At 43.2% G+C, this 18,820-nt stretch overlaps 2 protein-coding genes across 8 annotated transcripts in view; one reads left to right on the top strand and one right to left on the bottom strand.

Moving 5' to 3' along the window:
- Positions 1 to 705: 705 nt before the first annotated feature.
- On the bottom strand, positions 706 to 5,923 carry EMC3 (ER membrane protein complex subunit 3). The gene is made up of 8 exons (XM_056334992.1): positions 5,673 to 5,923; positions 5,413 to 5,470; positions 4,732 to 4,825; positions 3,933 to 4,037; positions 3,397 to 3,478; positions 3,166 to 3,245; positions 2,494 to 2,576; positions 706 to 937 (listed from the first exon to the last, which is right to left on the bottom strand). The coding sequence occupies exons 1-8, from the start codon at positions 5,825 to 5,827 to the stop codon at positions 809 to 811; spliced, it is 786 nt and encodes a 261-aa protein (XP_056190967.1). The 5' UTR covers positions 5,828 to 5,923; the 3' UTR covers positions 706 to 808.
- A 95-nt stretch (positions 5,924 to 6,018) lies between these two features.
- The window catches only part of FANCD2 (FA complementation group D2), a 53,459-nt gene continuing 40,657 nt past the window's right edge, over positions 6,019 to 18,820 (top strand). For 5 of the 7 annotated variants that reach the window (XM_056334974.1, XM_056334973.1, XM_056334971.1 and 2 more), the window contains exons 1-14: positions 6,019 to 6,136; positions 6,863 to 6,965; positions 7,729 to 7,863; positions 8,443 to 8,510; positions 9,425 to 9,528; positions 10,075 to 10,138; positions 11,055 to 11,107; positions 13,562 to 13,640; positions 14,390 to 14,514; positions 15,004 to 15,091; positions 16,040 to 16,144; positions 17,339 to 17,439; positions 17,930 to 18,038; positions 18,782 to 18,817. In XM_056334974.1, coding sequence (XP_056190949.1) covers positions 6,887 to 6,965; positions 7,729 to 7,863; positions 8,443 to 8,510; positions 9,425 to 9,528; positions 10,075 to 10,138; positions 11,055 to 11,107; positions 13,562 to 13,640; positions 14,390 to 14,514; positions 15,004 to 15,091; positions 16,040 to 16,144; positions 17,339 to 17,439; positions 17,930 to 18,038; positions 18,782 to 18,817 — 1,146 coding nt within the window. In that variant the 5' untranslated portion in view covers positions 6,019 to 6,136; positions 6,863 to 6,886. The remainder of the gene's footprint in view (positions 6,137 to 6,862; positions 6,966 to 7,728; positions 7,864 to 8,442; positions 8,511 to 9,424; positions 9,529 to 10,074; positions 10,139 to 11,054; positions 11,108 to 13,561; positions 13,641 to 14,389; positions 14,515 to 15,003; positions 15,092 to 16,039; positions 16,145 to 17,338; positions 17,440 to 17,929; positions 18,039 to 18,781; positions 18,818 to 18,820) is intronic. The other 2 variants (XM_056334976.1, XM_056334972.1) reach the window with 1 other exon arrangement.

Here is an 18,820-nt window from a genome sequence, read left to right as displayed (position 1 = left end):
ACAGCGCGTGTGTTTGCTACCTCTGCATGGAAATGCCACCTCTGGCTCCCTGCTGCCCAAAGACCTCTGAGGAGCTGCTCTGCCCAGGAACGGCAGCAGCAAAGAGGGGGCCAGAAGGTGCCCCCATGACCCCTGGTGCATCCAGCAGTGGGTTGACCAGGGCAGAAGCGAGCAGATGGCATTTCGCAGCGCTGGGGAGCCTTGGTGCAGGCTTGGATACAAGAAGGCGGCGAGCTGTCCCGTGCTTTGCTATGGGCAAGTGGTATCTCCCTCTTGCTTTTGCTTCTCAGAAAGTTTCAAGCCCAAATTATTCTAACAGGAAAAAAAATAATAAAAAGAGGAAGGACAACCACTGCTTTCAGAAACAGAATCCTCATGCTGCTTTGAAGATGTGATAGATACGTTGTTGCTGTCAGTTTTGAATTACTAATGGAATGATGTTGTCTTAATTTTTCAAAAGCAAAGGATAAGAAATGGGCACTATTTGTACTTTTTTGGTCTCATGAAGTTTTAAGTTGCTTAACTCAAGCAAGCTTTCTCTGTGTGTACTACAACTATAATTTTTGAGGTCTTTTCTCCAGCATATGTTTCCTTTGAAGAGAAACACAACTCCAGCTAGAGACCCCTACCGAGAGCCTTCGGCTCAAATACAACATACTCAGTCCTGGGGCTCGAATCAAAGATAAAAAACTGCAGCTCTGAACATGGCGTTTTTCTTTTATTCTCAACCTTGCTAAAATACATTATATAGTTTTAAGTAACTTTTCAAATTACTTTTACAAGAAGAGACAAAAGCTTATTCTCAAATTCAGAAGATGGAGGTCTGAAGTTCTTCCTTAAACATGCCTTCAAAATGGAGGTCTTTTGCCATGAGCTCTTCTTCTACATCTTCTAAGGCCCACTGATGATCAGTCAATTCTAAAGCTTCCCATTCCGTCTGCATTGACAATACACAGAGGCAGAGAAAGGAGAGCAACACACTGTTAAAGTAGTTCGACAAGAGCTATCTGTAGTGCTTACCTTCAAAACTGCAACAAAAAACCACGTTCCATTAAGAATGGGGCAGTCCTGTCAACTCTCTGAAATTGGGTGGTGTACACTTGGGCATTAGATAGTTGGTCAATACTGGTACATCACAGAAATTAGAAAAACTACATCACGTACTTATTTGAAAGCCATCCAACTTTCTGGAGTAGTCCATTTCTTCTGAAACAGCTGTCTACAGAAACACAGCCAGTTCTGTTCTGGGGGGTCATGTGTGTCCTGGTTAGTTAAATTTTTTTGGTTCGGAGACATTTAATAAAAACAGTTACAGGCCAAAAAGTTTGCTACTGATCACTGACTTGATATGCCTCATTAGACTGTTCTCCAACCAACAAGCTCCTTGGAGCTGCAGTTTATTAATTCATTAAGCCAGGCATTCATAGCAGTATGAGAAATATCTCCCTTGCTGCTCGTTTTCCACCACCTATGAACACAATATCTCCTCCTCTTAGCCCTTTAAGCATTGCTCCAGTCAGCATTGTGGAATAAGCTGCATACAGTGTGCAAAACCATGTCATGTGATGCCCAGCAAGAGATTTTTACTTCTTGGCCAGAACGCTTCTCCTGCAATATGGGCTTGTTTTCTTTGTTGCTGCTGGGTTTAGGTCCCTACAGGGCTGAACAGCAAAATTGCTCTGGCTCACCAGTACCGGAAAGAAAGCGGAGGGGTGCAAGCCAGGAGAGTGCATGGTACTGGCTGAAATAGCACCTCAGTGCCAGGTTTGTGACGGAACAGTCCCTGCTGGAGCAGAGCTGCAGGCTGCAGCATCCTGCTTCCCTGGCTGAGCCTCTGGCAGGGTGATGTGGGTTGTTTTAATCAGGAATGTTATTCAATACAAGAAACTGCAGAAGCAGACCATCCTGGCTTCCCAGGTGGCAGGCTGTGTGTGGATAAATCTCTACTACAGTAAGTAAAAACAGAAAACAGGACCTTCCCTTCACTCATAAACTAGGGCTGTGAAAGGTAGAATGAGTGTAGTAGGCGCCTACAGAGACTGCTTAGGACAAGTTCAAAACATAGTCAAATCCTGGTAGATTTTCTGTTGAGTTAACTTGCTTATTGGTTTGTTGGGTTTTTTTTACCCAAGTTCCATCATGTGCCTGCAGGACTTGTACTCAGCTGCACTAGTAACAACTTTTTGGGAGCCAGCTTCTGCTTGGAACTAGATCTCAAGGGAAAGAAAAAAAATCTTCCTCTGCAAGAGCAGAAGATGGCACGTGATTTCAGCTTTTGTATCAGGAATGACTAACTAATCAGGCTTACCTCAGGGTATGAGCGCTCTGCCAGACCCAGGGCAACTTTCATACCCTTCATCAGTTGTCAGCTCTAATTTTAGGAACAGGAATCCAGAGCAATTCCCTTACTTGACACAGGGAGAGGCCAAGTTTACACAGAGCCTAAGATCCTGTAAGTTTACAGCAAACAGGAGTGCAGTGGGAATACTGTACCTTAAATGCTTTGTTAGTGTCTGCTGGCATGGCCATTGCTGCTCCTGTCATTTGTTCTTGCATCACCCTGGACTGATCTGCAGCTACAAGAGAAATGAGGGGTTGATTTTTGTGTCATTTAAACAGCACTTCCCAGAGCACAGTGCCACCAAGCTGGTTTCTACCTATAGACTAGAACGCTGCAGAAACACCCAGAATGCAATACTAATGTGCCAGAAAGTTCTGACAAGACATCTTGTTCCCAAGCCCTACATCTTAGCTAAGTTTACATAAATATGTGACAAATTGAGAAGAGTAGTCTTCTACATTCCAGTACCCCCAAAAACAGTACCTGTCCTGCATCTAGCATTAAGAAACCTTTGCAGCTTTCCTTAAAATGACACTTGCTAGAAGTAAAAGCCAACCTGAGAGCAAAATTTCTGTACAACAATTTGACGGGAAGGAAAGTTAATTACCATGGAAGTTTACTAGCAGTTGGCCAGTGGCTGGTACAGGTTTGGATTTTTGCTGCAGGTGATGTCAAACCTGGCCAGTGGAGAGTAATCTCGCAGAAGCGAGAGAGGCTTTCAAGAGCTCTTTGGCTCGAAATTTAGAAATCCTTCCCTAGCCTCCCTCAGAAGTCATCCCATGGAAGAAGCAGCCAGCTCTTTCACAGAAATGATGATGTCTTACCATTATCTTGGCCCAGGATGAGAGTATAAATGCTTCTGAGTCCAAACACATTCAAGAAGTACCAGGAAGCAGAGCTCACCCTGATAAATCAGAACAAGCATGGTTGATTTCAGTTCAAAGCTGGCTCATGATCTCATTTCAGAATCACGCACAGACCATTCAAGGGTTATTAACACATTCAAAATTTTCCAAGTGAGTATTTGACCTCTGTTGCTGAGGATACAGGCTTACCAGGATGCATCTAAAGTGAGCAGTTCAATTCCCTGCTGCAGCATTGGTTTAAAACGCAGCGTCAGAGGAAATGGGACCTTTGCTGCAGGATAAAAAAAAAAAAAAAAAAAGAAAAAAGCCTAGCTTCACAAAGTGACACTACGTAATCGCAAAGCAAATGGCAAAGTGAGTAGATAGTTCTATTCCACAGTAACCAACTCCCTGGACGAGTTCAGAGGAAAATCCGCTGTGTCAACCTGAAATTTAGGCAGTTTTAATAAATTTAAATATTGGTTTTGCCACTACAATTGTTCCCAAATACACAAGCTATTTTCTTTGTGACTGTGGCTGGTACTGTGAAAACAGTTTTCCCTTCTTTGCTATGGAGCAAGCAAATCAATGCAGTTCACGTAGTGAATAGTGGCAGTGCCACAAGCCAAATTCATGCTGCTTCTAATCAACTGCTTTCAAGTAAAGCAGCAAATCTCTGATGCAGCCCAGACCCTTAAGGTCATCGTCACAAACACGGCCAGACCCACGTTATTCCAGACGCTTACTTGTGACAAATCCTGAAAATGTCATGTTGATCCAACCACCGATGAGGATCATAGGCAGAACGTTGGTTACATTCCCTTTCATCATATCTGTCAACATGGTAGGATCTGCAAATGATAGATTTGATGTAAAGTAGCAGTATATCACAATAAAGGGAAACAAGACATTACTTCACCAGTATCAGCTATTTTAATTAAGAAACTGCATGAGAGATAAGTCCTATCCTATTACCTAGCCCTTATCTATTTTCCACTGTTGTAAAATACTTTGCAAAATGAGAGGAGCAGCCAGTGTGGCAGTGGCTGCTTTGTCTGTTTACAGACTGCTGTGTCTGACCTATTTCTTTGCTTCCCCTGTTTGACCCCATCCCTTGCTCCAGACTGCTGAACTTGCTTGACCCCTCTGTGAGCTGATGTAGCTAGAAAAGGGACAATGAACTATCCAGCTAATTTGCTGCTGAGGACTTTGGTTGTGTTAATATGTTAAATCAGTTTAGAGAAGGTCCTGCAGGAGCTGGTGCAAAAAAGTGAGAGCAGGAGTTCCCATTTCTGGCAACACTTGTGGTTGTGGTCTTGAGAGATGCTGCAGGCAGCTGGAGGTTGAAGTTATGCGAGATGAAGTGACCTAAGTGTTGCTACCAAATAGAGGGATCTTGCTCCTCCCCTCCTCCCCAATACCCAGCTGCACAGTCCCACCCCCTCCCTCACATTCACTGAACTCTTGGCGAGTTGATTCACCTTCCTACCTTGGCAGAAAATTACAGGTTTTCTGCCTGGCTATGAATATGGTACTTTAACATACCTGTCATGGGTGAAGGAGGCACTACCTTTCTTTTCGTTTTCTTAAAAAATCCATCCTCTGGGTTATTAAAAAAATATTTCCGGGTCAGGAAAGACTGAAAACAAAAAAAAGCCAATGCCAACACCATAAGAAATGAAAGGACAGAAGCATTACTTCTTGCTCAAACACGCAGTCATCTTACGAGCTTTCACGACACGTCCTTCTTTCTTGGCGAGGTATTTCCCCGCCTGTATGCTCTAAAGCTCCTCGCTTTTCTGTTTCCCTGGATTCAGAGTGCCGCCTCTCCAGCTTTCTAAATTTCTTAAAATAATTCTAAGAATTCTCTGAAGAAGAAGCCAGGCTTGCTGGTTCAGTACTGATACCGGTCCATTGGACATTTTCATTCCCCCAGCTGACTTCTGGATTTTGCAATTACATATTTAGCAGCAGCTGAGCCAATATGAGCGACTGATTTTTAGCTCAGCAAACATTACAGCTGACATTGTACGACCACGCCGTTATCCCAAGTTTTTTTTAAAGCCTTGGGACCCCGTGGGCCACTAGTGTGGTATCAGATACAGCCGCCCAGCATCCGAGAGCATCTCTACCCACGGCGCTCCGCTAATACAGCTTCTCGCTTCGTGCTTCTTTCCGAGTTACCCTCTTCGTAAAGCATAAAACCATTCGCGCAGGCCCGTGTACCTGTTTTGGAATGTATTTTCCATTTTCCCGAAGGACTCTGCTCCGAATCAGGACTTGGCTGGAAAAGAGACATGTGGCGTTAGCGGCACGGCCGCAGGCGGGAGCGGGCCTGCCGCTGCCCTCCCCGGCCGGCGGGCGGCAGCCGGGCCGGGGGAACCGCGGGGAAGGCGGATGCGAGGCGGCGCCAGGTCCTCCGCGGCTGAGGGGGCCCGGGCTCGGGCGGGGCCCGGGCCGAGGCGGGCCCCGGCGGCGGCCCTGACCTGTCGGACACCTGCTCCTGCGTGAGCCTCTTGTCGCTCTGGAGGAGGATGGAGACGTAGTGCCGGATCATGCCCACGAAGAAGGTGATGAAGACGATGGGCAGCACCACCCACAGGCGGATGTTGGAGTCCAGCAGCAGCTCGGGCTCGCTCATCGTGGCGGCGCCGCTCCCGGACCCGGACCCGGACCCGGCTCCGGCCGCCCCCGGGCCGCCCCCAGGCCCCGGCTCCGCTTCCGCTTCCGGGCCCGGCCCTTCCGCCCGCCGCCGGAAGGGCAGGGCCGCGCGCCACTGGCGGGAAGCTCGAGCGCGAGCGGCGGCTGCGTCGTGTCGCGTCCTGGCGGGCGGCTCCGACCGGGGGGTGGCGGCTCCCGCAGCGCGGCTCCGGCGGGGCCCCGGCGGCCGGGTCTGCCCTGCCCTGCCTGGGGACACCGACGGCCCCGCGCCGCTCCGCGCCTTGCTGAGGTGCGGGGAGAGGCGGGGAGGGCAGGGAAGGGGAGGGGAGGTGGGGTGCGGGAACGGGATTGCAGGCGGCTGCCGCGGGAGTCGGGGCGCTCGGGGATACGCGCAGTAAGGCGAGGGCTGCCGGGGGTGAGCGCCCTGCTTCGCCCCGTCCGTCTGCGCCTCGGGCCAGGGAAGGCTGGTGGAGGTTCCTCGCAACTTTCTTTGCTTTCAGTTGTTGCGCTCTCACGTTTTATGTGAATAATTTTAGTAGCCTTTGCCAAAGAACTGGAATTTAGCATGAGATGATCAGGCATCTTAATGACTTTTAAAGTGAGCCGAGATTTATTTTTTCTTTTTAATCTCTGCCACCCACCAAAAGTGGACAAGTCGGGTGGTGGTTTGTGCTGACAGAACTTGACCTTGTCCTGGGTTAGGAGCGTGAACGGGGTCAGCTAACACCGGTGCCTGAATGAAGAGCTAAGCCTTGCTTTATGAGGAACTGAATTTTAGAAAAAAAGTGATGTTACACTATTTAAATATGACAAGCTCTAAAATTCCAACCTGTACAGCAGAAAAATGTGGCGTGATACTGGTTAACCAGCCAATCTGCCCTTCTTTGAGCAATTTCAGTTTCTGGAGCATTCCCCTTCACTATTCACTAATACATTCCAAACTTGCTTACAAAAACCCATCCGAGTTAGAGTCATGTCTCCTTTGCTCACTTGTCTTTTTCCTGCATTTTAATAGGATAAAACCAAAGGTTTTGTTACCATGGTTTCAAAAAGGAAATTGTCAAAAGCTGATGCTTCTGGAGAGAGCCACAACACAGACTTGCCACGTAGGTGCTCAGGTATACTCTTACAGGGGAATGGGGACTTCTTGATAGAGGCAACATCTCCCAAGCAGGGGGAAGGCCAAAATGACAGTTTTGATAATGCTGATTGTTAATGACACTGTCGATCTTGGAACACTTTTTTTTTTTAATCACAATAAAACGGCTAAAAGCAATGCCATATCTTTTCTCAGTCCCTCCGTTCTCATACCTTTGATCAGTGTTTACCATCTTGACCTTTGCTGTCTTTAGAGTCTGCAGATGAATCACATTTGATCAAAAGTGATATCTATGAATCAAACCAAAATAACCTCTCTTCATAGCTGGAGGGAAGATAATTATTTTTGCTTTAGCCAATGAGCGGATACCTAAGAGACAGGTCTGGTGGGGGAACCTATATTAAATTTGTGCTTTTCAGACCAGAGGAAAGTATGTGCTTTAGCATTGCTCATAATCTGTTAGTGGAGGTGTCTCCCGCAGGAGTAAGCCACTGAAGGTGTATCTTAACTGTCTTTGGTTACGGATCATTAAAAGGGGTGAGCAGGAAATGTGCCTTCCTGGTGTCATGCTGCAAGGATAACTGCTTTATAGGATCTGATTGGCGTCTGAGTTGGCTAATGACTGCTATCAGATGTCAGCATGGTTTGTTGGTCTGGTCCTGTAAGTGTATTCCTGTGTTTCTCTAATTTCTTACTAGAAGGTTAATTTGAATTAGTTGTTTATGTGAAGGATGCTTGCTATTTTTATTGTATATTTGATGTAGCATGTTTTGTTTTCTCAGAGACAAAGAGGTTGCGGATTTCTGATAAAGAAAATGCCTTTGCCCATGGTGGAGTGGAGAATGAGGGAATCTTTGAAGAGCTTCTTAGGACATCAGGAATTGTACTGAAAGCTGGGGAGGGACAAAATGAAATAGGTATGAGTTTAACACTTGTGCTCTCTGCTTGTATCTGAAAACATGCAAAGATGACTGGTACAAAGTGAAGATGCATTTATCTTGCGGTCTAAAAATGCTTGAGCCAGGTTTTTCCAAAGTTCAAGCAAACCTTCATCTGGCCTCTTATTTGTTATAGACCTTTTGAATTGCACAGTGCCAGCTGAATTAAGTGTATCACCTAAACTCATTATACCAGCTTTTTGGATATATACCTGTTAAGTCAAAAGACTTCTGAAAGGTTATTGGAGATACATGGAATAAGATTGGACTGCATCTGTTATTACAGTATCAAGTGACAGAGGCAGGAGCTCTGAAACAGGAAAACAAACATGTCATAGTTGCCTTTCACTATTAGGCCTTTCTAATGCTTTTAGCTACTCTCAGCCCAGACTGGAGAAAGCACAAGTGGTGATACCACTCAGGCTTTTGCTAACTGGACTTCTCAATAGAGCAAGTGCAGAAGTATTGGTGGATGGGCTTGAGAACTCGTACTTAGTGTAGCTGCTGTATGGATAAAATGTGTCTGGTCCTTTATTTTCTTTTAAACTTTCTCCTTAGCTGTAGATCAAATGGCTTTCCAGAAGAAGCTCTGCCTGGCCCTGGAGAAGCACCCCACTTACCCAGGTGTAAGTAATGGAGTATGCTTTGGCAGGAGCCAGCTTTAAAAGTGTTTGCTGTGTAGCAAAAGATGGAAATGCATTGCCTGTCCCTGCTAGTCCCATACAAAAGTATATAACACAGTAGCTTATCATGGATTTCTGTGGTCCAGTTTTGCCAGTTCTCTCAGTGTTGCTATTCCAACCTCTTGGTCCCATTGTCCTTCTATGTATACCAAGTCCTTCTATGTATACTAAGAGACAGTGCTACGTCTGTCTCTTCTCAGCTGTTATGTCTGAAGAGTCAGAAAAAGATGACCAGCCTGTGCCTCTGTTGAACCAGCCTTGGGGTGCATGCTCCAAGACTGGTTTCTCACAATTCCAAGCAGAAGTTCTGCACTTCCACTGCCATGTCCTGTCAAAGTAATTAGTTGGCTATATTACTCAATAGACAAAGACCCTTAAGGGAGAAAAATCACTTGCTTAACGTTCTAGTGGAAGCTGTGTTGGCTGTGTTTTGTGTTGGCTGGGGGCTGGCAGCATTAAAACTGCCACAATGTGGTGCTCCTCTCCAGTCAACAAGGCCAGGAGGAAAGTCCTGAGGCTGGTGATTTGACTGCAGATGTTTTTTGGGTGCAGCTCTCGTTGCATTAAATATTATTGTCTCAGCTGAACAGGAAGAAAGGCAAAGCCCTTGTAAATCAAAGTAAAATGTGAGACTGTTGCTTTAGAGTTACTTTGTACAACAACCAGCGTTTCCTTTTGGAAATGGTTTTGAATAGAGTTTGTTTATTATCAGGCATTCCTTCCATCATGATTTCTGTCCGTCTGCAGTTCTCTGGCTAGCTCTTCCCTGTTCTTGTCATCTGCTTACAAAGTGTCCTGAAAGACACCAGTTGATCGGGGCGCCTTTTTGGGAAGTGGATAACATCTCCGCTTTGCAGGTTGTGAAGCAATTCATCAGTGGCTTGGAATCTCACATCAAGGACAGGAACCAGTTCAAGAACTGTCTCTTGCCGTGCACTCCTGTACGGACAGAGGGGTCAAGGTCAGGTAAAATGTATTTTATCCTCCCCTTCAGTCAGAGCCAGTCTCTAGTTTAGTTAAATGTCACATAACATGGAGCAGAGTGGAGGGAAAGGCCATACCTTCAGCTGATGCATAACAAGACTCGTTTGTTATGCTGAAGTGGTTGGTGTAATATATTGCTGTTTAACAGCAGTAAGTTTAAAGTGGTACATCCAGGAATTTACTAGCTGCCTGTGGTATGTGTTGGGCTCTTGGCATTTAATGGCAAGAACCAAATACTGGGGAAAAAATATTTGATAAGACTGGTCAAGATCAACTGTTTTGAGATTTTTTCCGGGAGATACAACGTAATCACAGAGACTTCTGCATTTCCAGTTCACACCTAGTCTTGTAGAGTAAGCTCGTTCAGAGCTGAAGGGCAGTTTTAAGATTTTGTGCATCTGTGGTTACCATAAGTTGTTGTAAGTGGATTTAAAAAAAAAAAAAACAAACAAGAAATGGAAAGAGTTACAGCCTGTTCTAACACGTTTTTATTACAACTGTGGTGTAATCTTTCATCTTGCAGGACTCTGGTGCACTCATATTGTGAAAGCCTCATAAAACTGCTTCTCGGAATTAAGATCTTACAGGTGTGGACACCTTAGTTGCTCTGTACAGTGATGTTGATTTATTTAGGGATCCTTTTGCTTGCAGAACTAGAGGATTAATAGAACTGGTTGTGAGGCAGATGAGAGTGCATCTGAAATGTGTCCAATTTGTTGTTTCTGTAGGGACACAAAGATGCTCACAGCCTGGAGCTTATGGCATAGAGGAAGAGACAGAGGGAACTGGGTTTGATCACTTTTAAGAAGAGAAGATTTGGGGAGATTTTGTAGTCTTAAAATACCTAGTTGCATGGTGTAGAGAAAACAGAGCCAGACTCTTCTCAAAGGTGAACAGGGGCAGGATGAGACATGACAGCTCAGGTCACCCACAGGAAATTCTGATAGGATAGAACCTCTTCCACTGTGGACAATGTTTTCTTTAAGTGCTAGAACAGGTATGCTAGAGAGGTGATTGAAACTCCATTACTGGAGGAAATTGAATCTTGGAAGTGTTTAAAAATCTGTCGAGATGCTTGGGCCAGGATTAAAGTGGGGAAGAATTGGACCTGCAAAGGGAATGGCAAAAGCATGTGGGCGCTGTTTTCAAACTTACCTAAAGTTGATGCTTTAGATTCCTGTGCAGTGAAAAGCAACTCAGCCAGTCTGAGACAGAGAGCTTTGTTTGGCCCAGAGGAATTGTACATCCTGCCTATATGCTCTGATTTTATTAGATTTTGTGGATAGCTTATGCCCCTCTTGGCATTTGTGGGTTTCAGGCTGTATGCCACCTTTCTGGCATTAGGCAAGAGATTTCTTATACAGGAGATATTTTTGTTTGTCCTTTTGAGTATTTTATTATCTATGCATATTTCATCTTTTGTGAAAGATCAGTTTTGGTGGCAGTGCCACAGCACAAGCCATAAATAATCATCCTAACACTGTCTTTTTGCCTTTCTTCTAGCCTGCTGTCATAACACTGTTGTTGGAAAAGATCCCTGAATTCTTTTTTGACATGTGAGTATAGAACATCTTCTCTCTGCCCTGAAATGAAATTTCTTCTTTTGGACAATCACCAGCTGTTTGACTTTAACTGTTACTTCAGATTTACCTGAATGGATTTTTGCACTGATGTTTTTTTCTTCATACGTGTGTAAAACTATCTGTGAGGTACCATGACTTTAAACTTTTGGATGCATAAAGCAGAAGAGATGTAGACATACCTCATGACTGATAATGCTTTTCGTAGCTAGTGGCACAAGCTTGGGAAGTTCAAGTTTCAGCAGAGGGACTACAGAGTGTCTCATTATTTAAAAAAAGATGGCAGAGTTTTAGGAGGCTACTAGATGCAAGCAGTGTTCAAACAAGACAAACAGAAAAAGGATTGGTTGGTTTTTGAATATAGGACATCGAAGCAGAGTGAGAGATCTTGAAGTGCAACACAGGCAAGACTTGAACACTTAAGCTCTTTTTCCATTGCCTTGATGCTTGTTACAGTCAGTGGAGCAGGTCAAGCGACAGAAAGAAGCTGAGGCTGTCCCTGATACAGTATTTGTTTCAGTGCTGAATATCAAGCAGAATACAAATGCTGTACAGGGTTGAGTCTGAGAAATTGTCTCAGACTGAAATGTTGTTAGGGGTGTGCTTAACACAAAGAAGTCACAGGGACTGAATTGTTTTCACCCAAGAATTCTAAAAGATCTTGGATGTAAAAGTGATAAGCTGTTAATTGTGCTGTGAACCCTTTAGGAAGTCTTAAAAATGGATGATGTTACACTTGTCTCCTATGAAGTTGTAACAAGACTTTTTTTATGTATTAATGACCAGTTAAAAATTGTGGGGAGGTGAAAAAAAGAACTAAGTGGTCCATTTTGCAGTAAAAGGAGCAAGGTCCCACGAAGATCTGGGTTGTTCAGCATGTTTGTAAGTGAAAAGGGAATTGTAAAGTAAGGTAACAATTTATGGTAACAATTTCCAGCATATTCTAATCTAAACCTAATTGTGAAGAACAATAGAGGTTTTTTCTGCGACTGCCTGCTGGTTTTTGGTTTGTTTAATTATGGGACAAGAAACGACATTCATTATGGCCAGTCTGTAACCATAGCTGTACTGACTGACCAATTTCTCCCCTGTTGTAAAAGCATGGACGTATCAGACCTCTGCAGGTTTAGTCATTGTCTGGACAGAGGACGTTCAATTTATTGACTCGCTGTAGGAGGGGTGGGGGGAGCTTGGTTTATCCATGTGATTTGGCAACAGCCAGCTTATTAATACGTATGTGCTCACAGACCAGTGTGACCAGAAGTTACAGAAGAGGGGGGACATCTTAGACAGTACAGCTCCATAAACCTTGTTTTCTTAGAAAATTAGACTAAAAATAATCCTGATTATTTAAACACAATGACAAACTCAGTGTTTTGTTTGAGGAAAGGTATCTTGTGTGGGTGCTTCTTTTTGTTTCTTATTTTTAGTATCAGTTCCATGCTTAGCAGTAGACAAAGCAGCCAACAGAATATCAGGGAAGGAACTGGGAGCAAAATGGATAATATCATGTCACTGTAACTACATGGTACAATCACATTTTGAATGTTGCATGCGCTTCTGGTCAGGCTGTCACAAAAATATAGTAGAACAATTTTTATGGAAGAGGGGAAGAATATTTTAAATGAAATAGAATTCTGTCTGCCTTCAAAGGAGGTGACTGGCAGAGCGACGATAGATGTCTATAACAGCAAGAAAGATTTAGAGAAGGTAATTGAGGAAGCTTTAACCGTTGTTTCTAACTATGCAAGGCAGCAAACGAAAAACCCCAGAAGTACTTTTTCAGATTATGCTTAATTACCCTGTCAAATTCAGTGTTGGAGAATGTAGAGGTTAGAAGTTACACAGAGTTGTGGGTTTATTTGTTTGGGTTTCTGTTGTTTTTTTTTTCTAAAGCCTTAGGGATATTAATGGAGTATAGATGTACTGCTGGATAGCAGACATGGAGTGGGTACCGGCTTCTGCCTTGGAGATTTGATAAACTGCTTATTGTTGGAAACTGAATAGAAACTGACAAGAGTGCTCTGTGAATGCCCTGTTACCCAAAACTTGCCCCAAAGCATCTGACTACAGTTGAGGACAGGGATACTGGGCTCAAAGGAGATTTAGGCTAAGCTAGTCTAGTCACTCTTAAGGTAGGTAGCACAGGAGATCTGAAGTGTCATGTATGTTTTGCTTTTTGTACTATAACTTAGGATGTTGTTCTTGGTGGTATATTGAAACAGGCTGATAGTAACCCTGCTTTGTTTGCGTAGCAAGTAGGTTTCTTCCTAGATGCTGCTAAAATCTGTAAGGGTGTTAATGATATTTTCATAATATGGCTTTGATAGTTGGTTACTTTGAATTGCATCTCGTGGTCTCGCTGAACAGCAGCGAAGCTTTTGAGTCTGTCTGTCTGACTGATCTGTGTTTCGCTTTCTGCTGTTTTAGCGTGGGCACCTTTGGAACAAATTTTCCCCGGCTCATTGTCAATCAATTTAAATGGCTTGATGGGCTTCTTGACAGCCAGGTGGGTACTGATGGTGCAGTCACATGTATGCTTTTTCCAGTCAACTTCTGGAATGCCTCTCAGGTGGGATGAGATCAATTATTATGCTCATGAGAACTGATCTTGTCTTCATATTCACATGCTGAAGGACAGACTTAATTCTCTCTGGTTTATTACGATTGCTTTCAGTGACTTCTGAACATCCCCTTCTACTGTTTTTCTTCCCTTGCTCGAAGTCTTCTTTTTCATACATTTGTATCTACGTATGTATTCATTCACATGGGTGATCCCATGTTAAAGCTGTTGTTGGCAGGAAGTTATAATCCCCTCCTGTTAAATTTTAACAAGAGATACTACGTACTTGCAAGCATCTGGGGATGAAATCTCTGTTCCTGCTTTGGTGGTTCTTTTCCTTCTTTCACTAAGCCAGTCAGTCTCTGTGGGTTACTTTGTACTGGAGGGCTGTTACTAGAGGGTCTCAGAATTAACTAAATCACGATGTTACACTAAACACTGAGAAGCTTGCTGTTGTGTTCCCCAGTTTTCTTTGTTCACCAAGATAGTTATATCCTATCCTACTGGTAAAATACCATTGTTCCATAAAAGTCTGTGCTATGATTCATGATTTCAACAGGAAGTTAAGGGACAGTTGACATAAATCCAGACAGATGACTTACTGAGTGACCTTACATGTGTAATATTGCCATGCTAATGAACTGCTTGCTCACAGTGAGACTCACGCATCTTACAAGTGTTCCTCTTGTCTGCAGGATCTGGTCAAGAAGTTAATACAGATGGTTAGTGTCTCTCCAGTTCCAATCCAGCATGATATTATCACCAGTTTACCTGAGATCCTGGAGGATTCCCAGCAAAGTGAGGTTGCCAGAGAGCTTAGGTACAGATGATTCTGTTGGGGTTTTTGATTGGTGGCTTTTTTCACCCTTGCACTTAGCAGGAAAGGACATCATGCATTGATGCAGGTTGCACCAGGACTGACAAATAGTGGGACAACAGTCTGTTTCTGTTAACAGTAACATTCAGCGGCAGCTAGCACTTGCTTAGGACATTTCATTTGTGCTGTTACGCTCTTGGAGAGGTCTGAATGCTCCAAAAGTGCTTTTATCTAACAAATTGTTAAACCTTTGACTACCTGGAGACAGCACAGGTAGAATCTAGTTAAGTACATACTCATTACTTTTGCTGCATCAGACTGTGATCAGTCACTTGGATATTACTATAGACAGCTAATCTAGGGATATGTTGTTGGAAGTTTCAGGGATTTTTTTGCAGTGACCACGAAAACTGCTGGAATCATACAATTTACTAAAGATCCATTCATGGTTCTGTTAAGAGGTTCTCTTATTTTTTTTTTCTTCTGTATCAGCTGCTTACTAAAACAGGGCAGACGTCTAACAGTTCCAATCTTGGATGCGCTTTCTCGTCTGGATCTTGATGCAGGCCTTCTGGCTGAGGTAAGAGCTTTTACTGAGCAGCTGAGCAGAGCCTAGCCCCTGCTGAGCCACATGAAAGCTACAGCTGTTGGTCATTCGAAGTATTTTGCTAAATCTGACTCTTATAGGCCTTCAAAAGTCCTTAGCTCGCCAAAATTGAAAAGGATTTGGAGAAGCTAAAACTGTTTCTGGAAACATGCATGAGGGGTTCAGTGAGGAGCAGAGAGAACTTTTCTGGCTGTTACAGTATGCATTCAGAAATTTCAAACCAGCTGTTCTAGCAAATGCAAAAGCACTTTGTTGTGCTGCAGTAAATTTTTACTGTCTGTCTTAAACCTGCTTATTGTCACAATTTCTGTTTTGGAAGTATAGTGACCAGACTAGACTGCTATATTCTAAGTAAAAGCAGACTGGTGATTAAGTAAATGCATAATCATAGTTTTTCTCTGCAGAATGCTGATGAAGGAGAAGAGCCTTATGCCTTATGTCTTCTGGACATGCTGGATTGTTGCACTTCTTGCAGTTAGGCTTCTTATGGATAGAATAAAATGGGTTCATTTTAGTTCATGAACGATTTTGTGTAGTCCAGGCTACACTGTGCTTTTCCCTTTTGAAAGCCAGTTAAAAAATGATGGAACCGAGCTCTTCACAGCAATGCCAACTGAAATGATAAGGAGTGACAGCCACAAATTACAGCCTAGGAGGTTCAGGTTGGACATTTTGCAAAAATGAGTTAGGGTCTGCAGCACTGACATAAATTATCAGAGAGGTGGCGGGGCTTGGGGGTTTCCTCCATCCTTGGATATCTTCAAGACTCAGCAAAGCCAAGGCGAGTCTGATCTAATACTGACAATATTCTTGTTCTGAGCAGAAGTCTGGACTATAATCCTCCAAAGATTCCTTCCCACTTACTTAACTCTTTCTGTGAACTGTAGTCTTGCAGCTGATCCAGTATTGCTTCCTCCTCAGGTGCGGCAGTCTGCCATGACCATTGTGCCTTCTGTAAAACTGGAAGATTTGCCTGTAGTAGTAAAATTCATCCTCCATAATGTCAAGGCAGCAGACGCAGTAGAGGTACAGTATTTTTTGCTATACTAAAACCCAAGAAGTTGTCTAATCCAGTGTGTGTTTTAACAGAGAGCAATTGCTTTACACAAATGTTTTCAAGTGAAATTTCTAATATTGCCAAGAATCAAAGCACATGTAGTATATCTGTCCTTTGACATGGATTTAGTTATGCCTTCAGGCCTGAGAATTGAAACCTCCTCATTTCTGCTGGCTATTGTAGATTTTTCTCATTTGTTTTTAGAATATCTTTTTTTTTTTTTTTGGTGTAAACATCTTAAAGAACTGAAAGCAGTCGAATTGTCTTGAGCTAAACCCTTAGACTTAAAAGCTGTAGTTAGGTGGCAACTTTATGCCTCTGAATTTTATCTAAGAATCATGTGTTGTACATACCTTTTAAGGGCTTTAAGTTCCAGAAGTGTCCAACAGGCATGGGACTGCAACTTGGTAATTCTCTTCTTGTTTTCTCCACTGAGACTGAGTTCATATTTTGGAAAGATTCTTGCAAGGGTAATTCTGTTTGAGGACTGTTTTCATTCTGAGATGTAAGGTTCTTCACATCTTCCACACAATGTTTGAATTTGCTTTATCTAAGAAAAAATACTCAAAATACTTTTGAAATGAACCAGATTGTATTTTGTCAAGCCAGCCTTACTGAACTATTGAACATCGGGGTTTTTTCATACTTTGAGGAAGCCTCAGTGTAAGACATGAGGATTGTGATCTGCCCAAATCTTTCTGGGAGACCACTGTGAAAACAGCCTGCCTGTTACAGGCAAGCCGGTCTGCTGATATACTGCGATTTGGCAGTAGTCAGATTGGTAAACTCACATGCCCCAGAATTCCTGTGACTGTCATATATCTTGCTCAGCTGCTAAACAGGATAAAACTAGCTCACATCAGCATACAGCAGATACAGGTGGGAATTTCACTGAGTAACTCTTAAGAAATCCTTTCATGCTTTCTGCATGCATCTGCGATGTCATGACTTGACAGGTGAAGAGCAGTGTGTTGCTGGTTCATTTCCTAAGTTTTTTTTTAAAAAAGTTTGATCATAGTTAAATGCTTATGAATCTTTAAAAATACATGAGTTTTTGATTTGTAATTTTAGGATTATTCTGGGAGATTGTGTTTTCTTTTCCTCAGCTTTTTCTGTTCCTCCCTTGTGTCATAGTGATTTGTACAAGGATTTGTATTTTACAGGTGATTTCTGATCTTCGTAAGAACTTGGATCTGTCATCATGTGTTCTGCCTCTGCAGATCCTAGGTTCCCAGAAGAAGCTTAAAAGCCAAGTCCAGGCCAGGTACTTGAACAGATTTACATGATTCTTCAAGGGTAAGATGGGACAAGGGAATTTCAGCTTTTCTTTATCTGGTCTCTCTAGCACAGAGTTGCATACATGAGCCTAATTTATCCTGCATGAAGGTGCAGACACCTTTGTTCCTTCCTGCTTGGTGTTAATATAATGTATTTGTCCATCCTTGCCCAGATGGCTTCCCCTGTCACATGTATAGTTCCTTTTGAGCCATCTGCATCCATGGCTACATGGGGGTAAGCAACTTCATTTATAATAATGTTGCTGCCAGTTCATCTGTTTTTAAGTTCCCTCCAGTACATTTTTGATTGATTCTGCAACCTTTGCTTCCACTCTCTTCTGAAACTCCCTATCCTTGCCAGAGCATTCCCTCTAGAGAACGGCTGCTTTCAGGAACTGCTGTGACTGCTAGGCTGCCTTGTTCCTTTTACTACAGCATTTACAATGACTGAGTCTCCTCCTTTCTGATCATTTGCAGTTCTTCCATGAGCCAAGTAACCACCAGCCAGAATTGTGTGAAGCTACTTTTTGATGTGATCAAGTTAGCTGTGAGATTTCAGAAAGATGTCTCTGAGTCATGGATTAAGGTAAGCTACATGCTTCAGTCCTTGTTTCCTTATTTAATTGGACTCCTAGGTTGAGCCTGAGCCTTTCTTGTAATCAACAGTGACATTGAGACAACTGTTAGCCTGTCGTTTTACCAGTACAGATTTCATTCTGTGTTCCAGATTAGCAGTGCTTTGTCAGAGTCTTTCTTCTTCAGTTACCAATTGCACAGTACTTGCTAGTGCCCACTGGCTCCTCTGTACAGTCCCCAGATCTTGAAGTGCAGGATAAACCTGGCTCTGCATGTTTTCGAGAGTGTTTTGGAAAAAATAGTCTTAGATTTCTTTTCCCATCTGCAAGAGAGCAAAAATGTATGCCTATATATTGAGACTGAGCTGTATGAAGCCTTCAGGTACTTGAAAATGTCCAGCTAGAAATCAGTATTGGCTGGTTTGGGGCTAAATTTATCTTTAAATTGTATTTCAGTGAAAACCATGAGACTGTTTCTTGTTTTCAGCCTTTCATTGCTCAGTACCTTATTTCCTTTTTCAAGCCTGATGTTATTTGAGAACATCCTTGTCAAATTTTCATGCTGTCTTTTTGAGCGCCTTCTGGGTTCCCTGCCGTTTGCAAGATGTAGTTTGCTGGCTTTGATAGCTGTCCTGTCATAAAGGAGAGAAATCTGTGAGCAATATTTCTTTTGGTGTCTACATTTTTTTGATTTGGTTTTGGCATATGGCATTGTACTCTAGCATAACAGCTTTCTTGGTGTTTTTGCTCTTAGGCTATTGAGAACAGCACGTCTGTATCTGACCATAAGGTA

The sequence above is a fragment of the Falco biarmicus genome, chromosome 4 (assembly GCF_023638135.1).
Source record: "Falco biarmicus isolate bFalBia1 chromosome 4, bFalBia1.pri, whole genome shotgun sequence".
Classification (NCBI taxonomy): domain Eukaryota; kingdom Metazoa; phylum Chordata; class Aves; order Falconiformes; family Falconidae; genus Falco; species Falco biarmicus.
This window is presented reverse-complemented; position numbering and strand designations above follow the sequence as displayed.

What these genes read in the sequence shown, in the direction of transcription:
- EMC3 (XM_056334992.1), bottom strand. Translation starts at nt 5,827, where the DNA reads ATGAGCGAGCCCGAGCTGCTGCTGGACTCCAACATCCGCCTGTGGGTG. An exon ending in GCCTCCTTCACCCATGACAG is followed by an intron (nt 4,038 to 4,731) that starts GTATGTTAAAGT and finishes TATCATTTGCAG; the next exon opens with ATCCTACCATGTTGACAGAT. An exon ending in ATTTTCAGGATTTGTCACAA is followed by an intron (nt 3,479 to 3,932) that starts GTAAGCGTCTGG and finishes TTTATCCTGCAG; the next exon opens with CAAAGGTCCCATTTCCTCTG.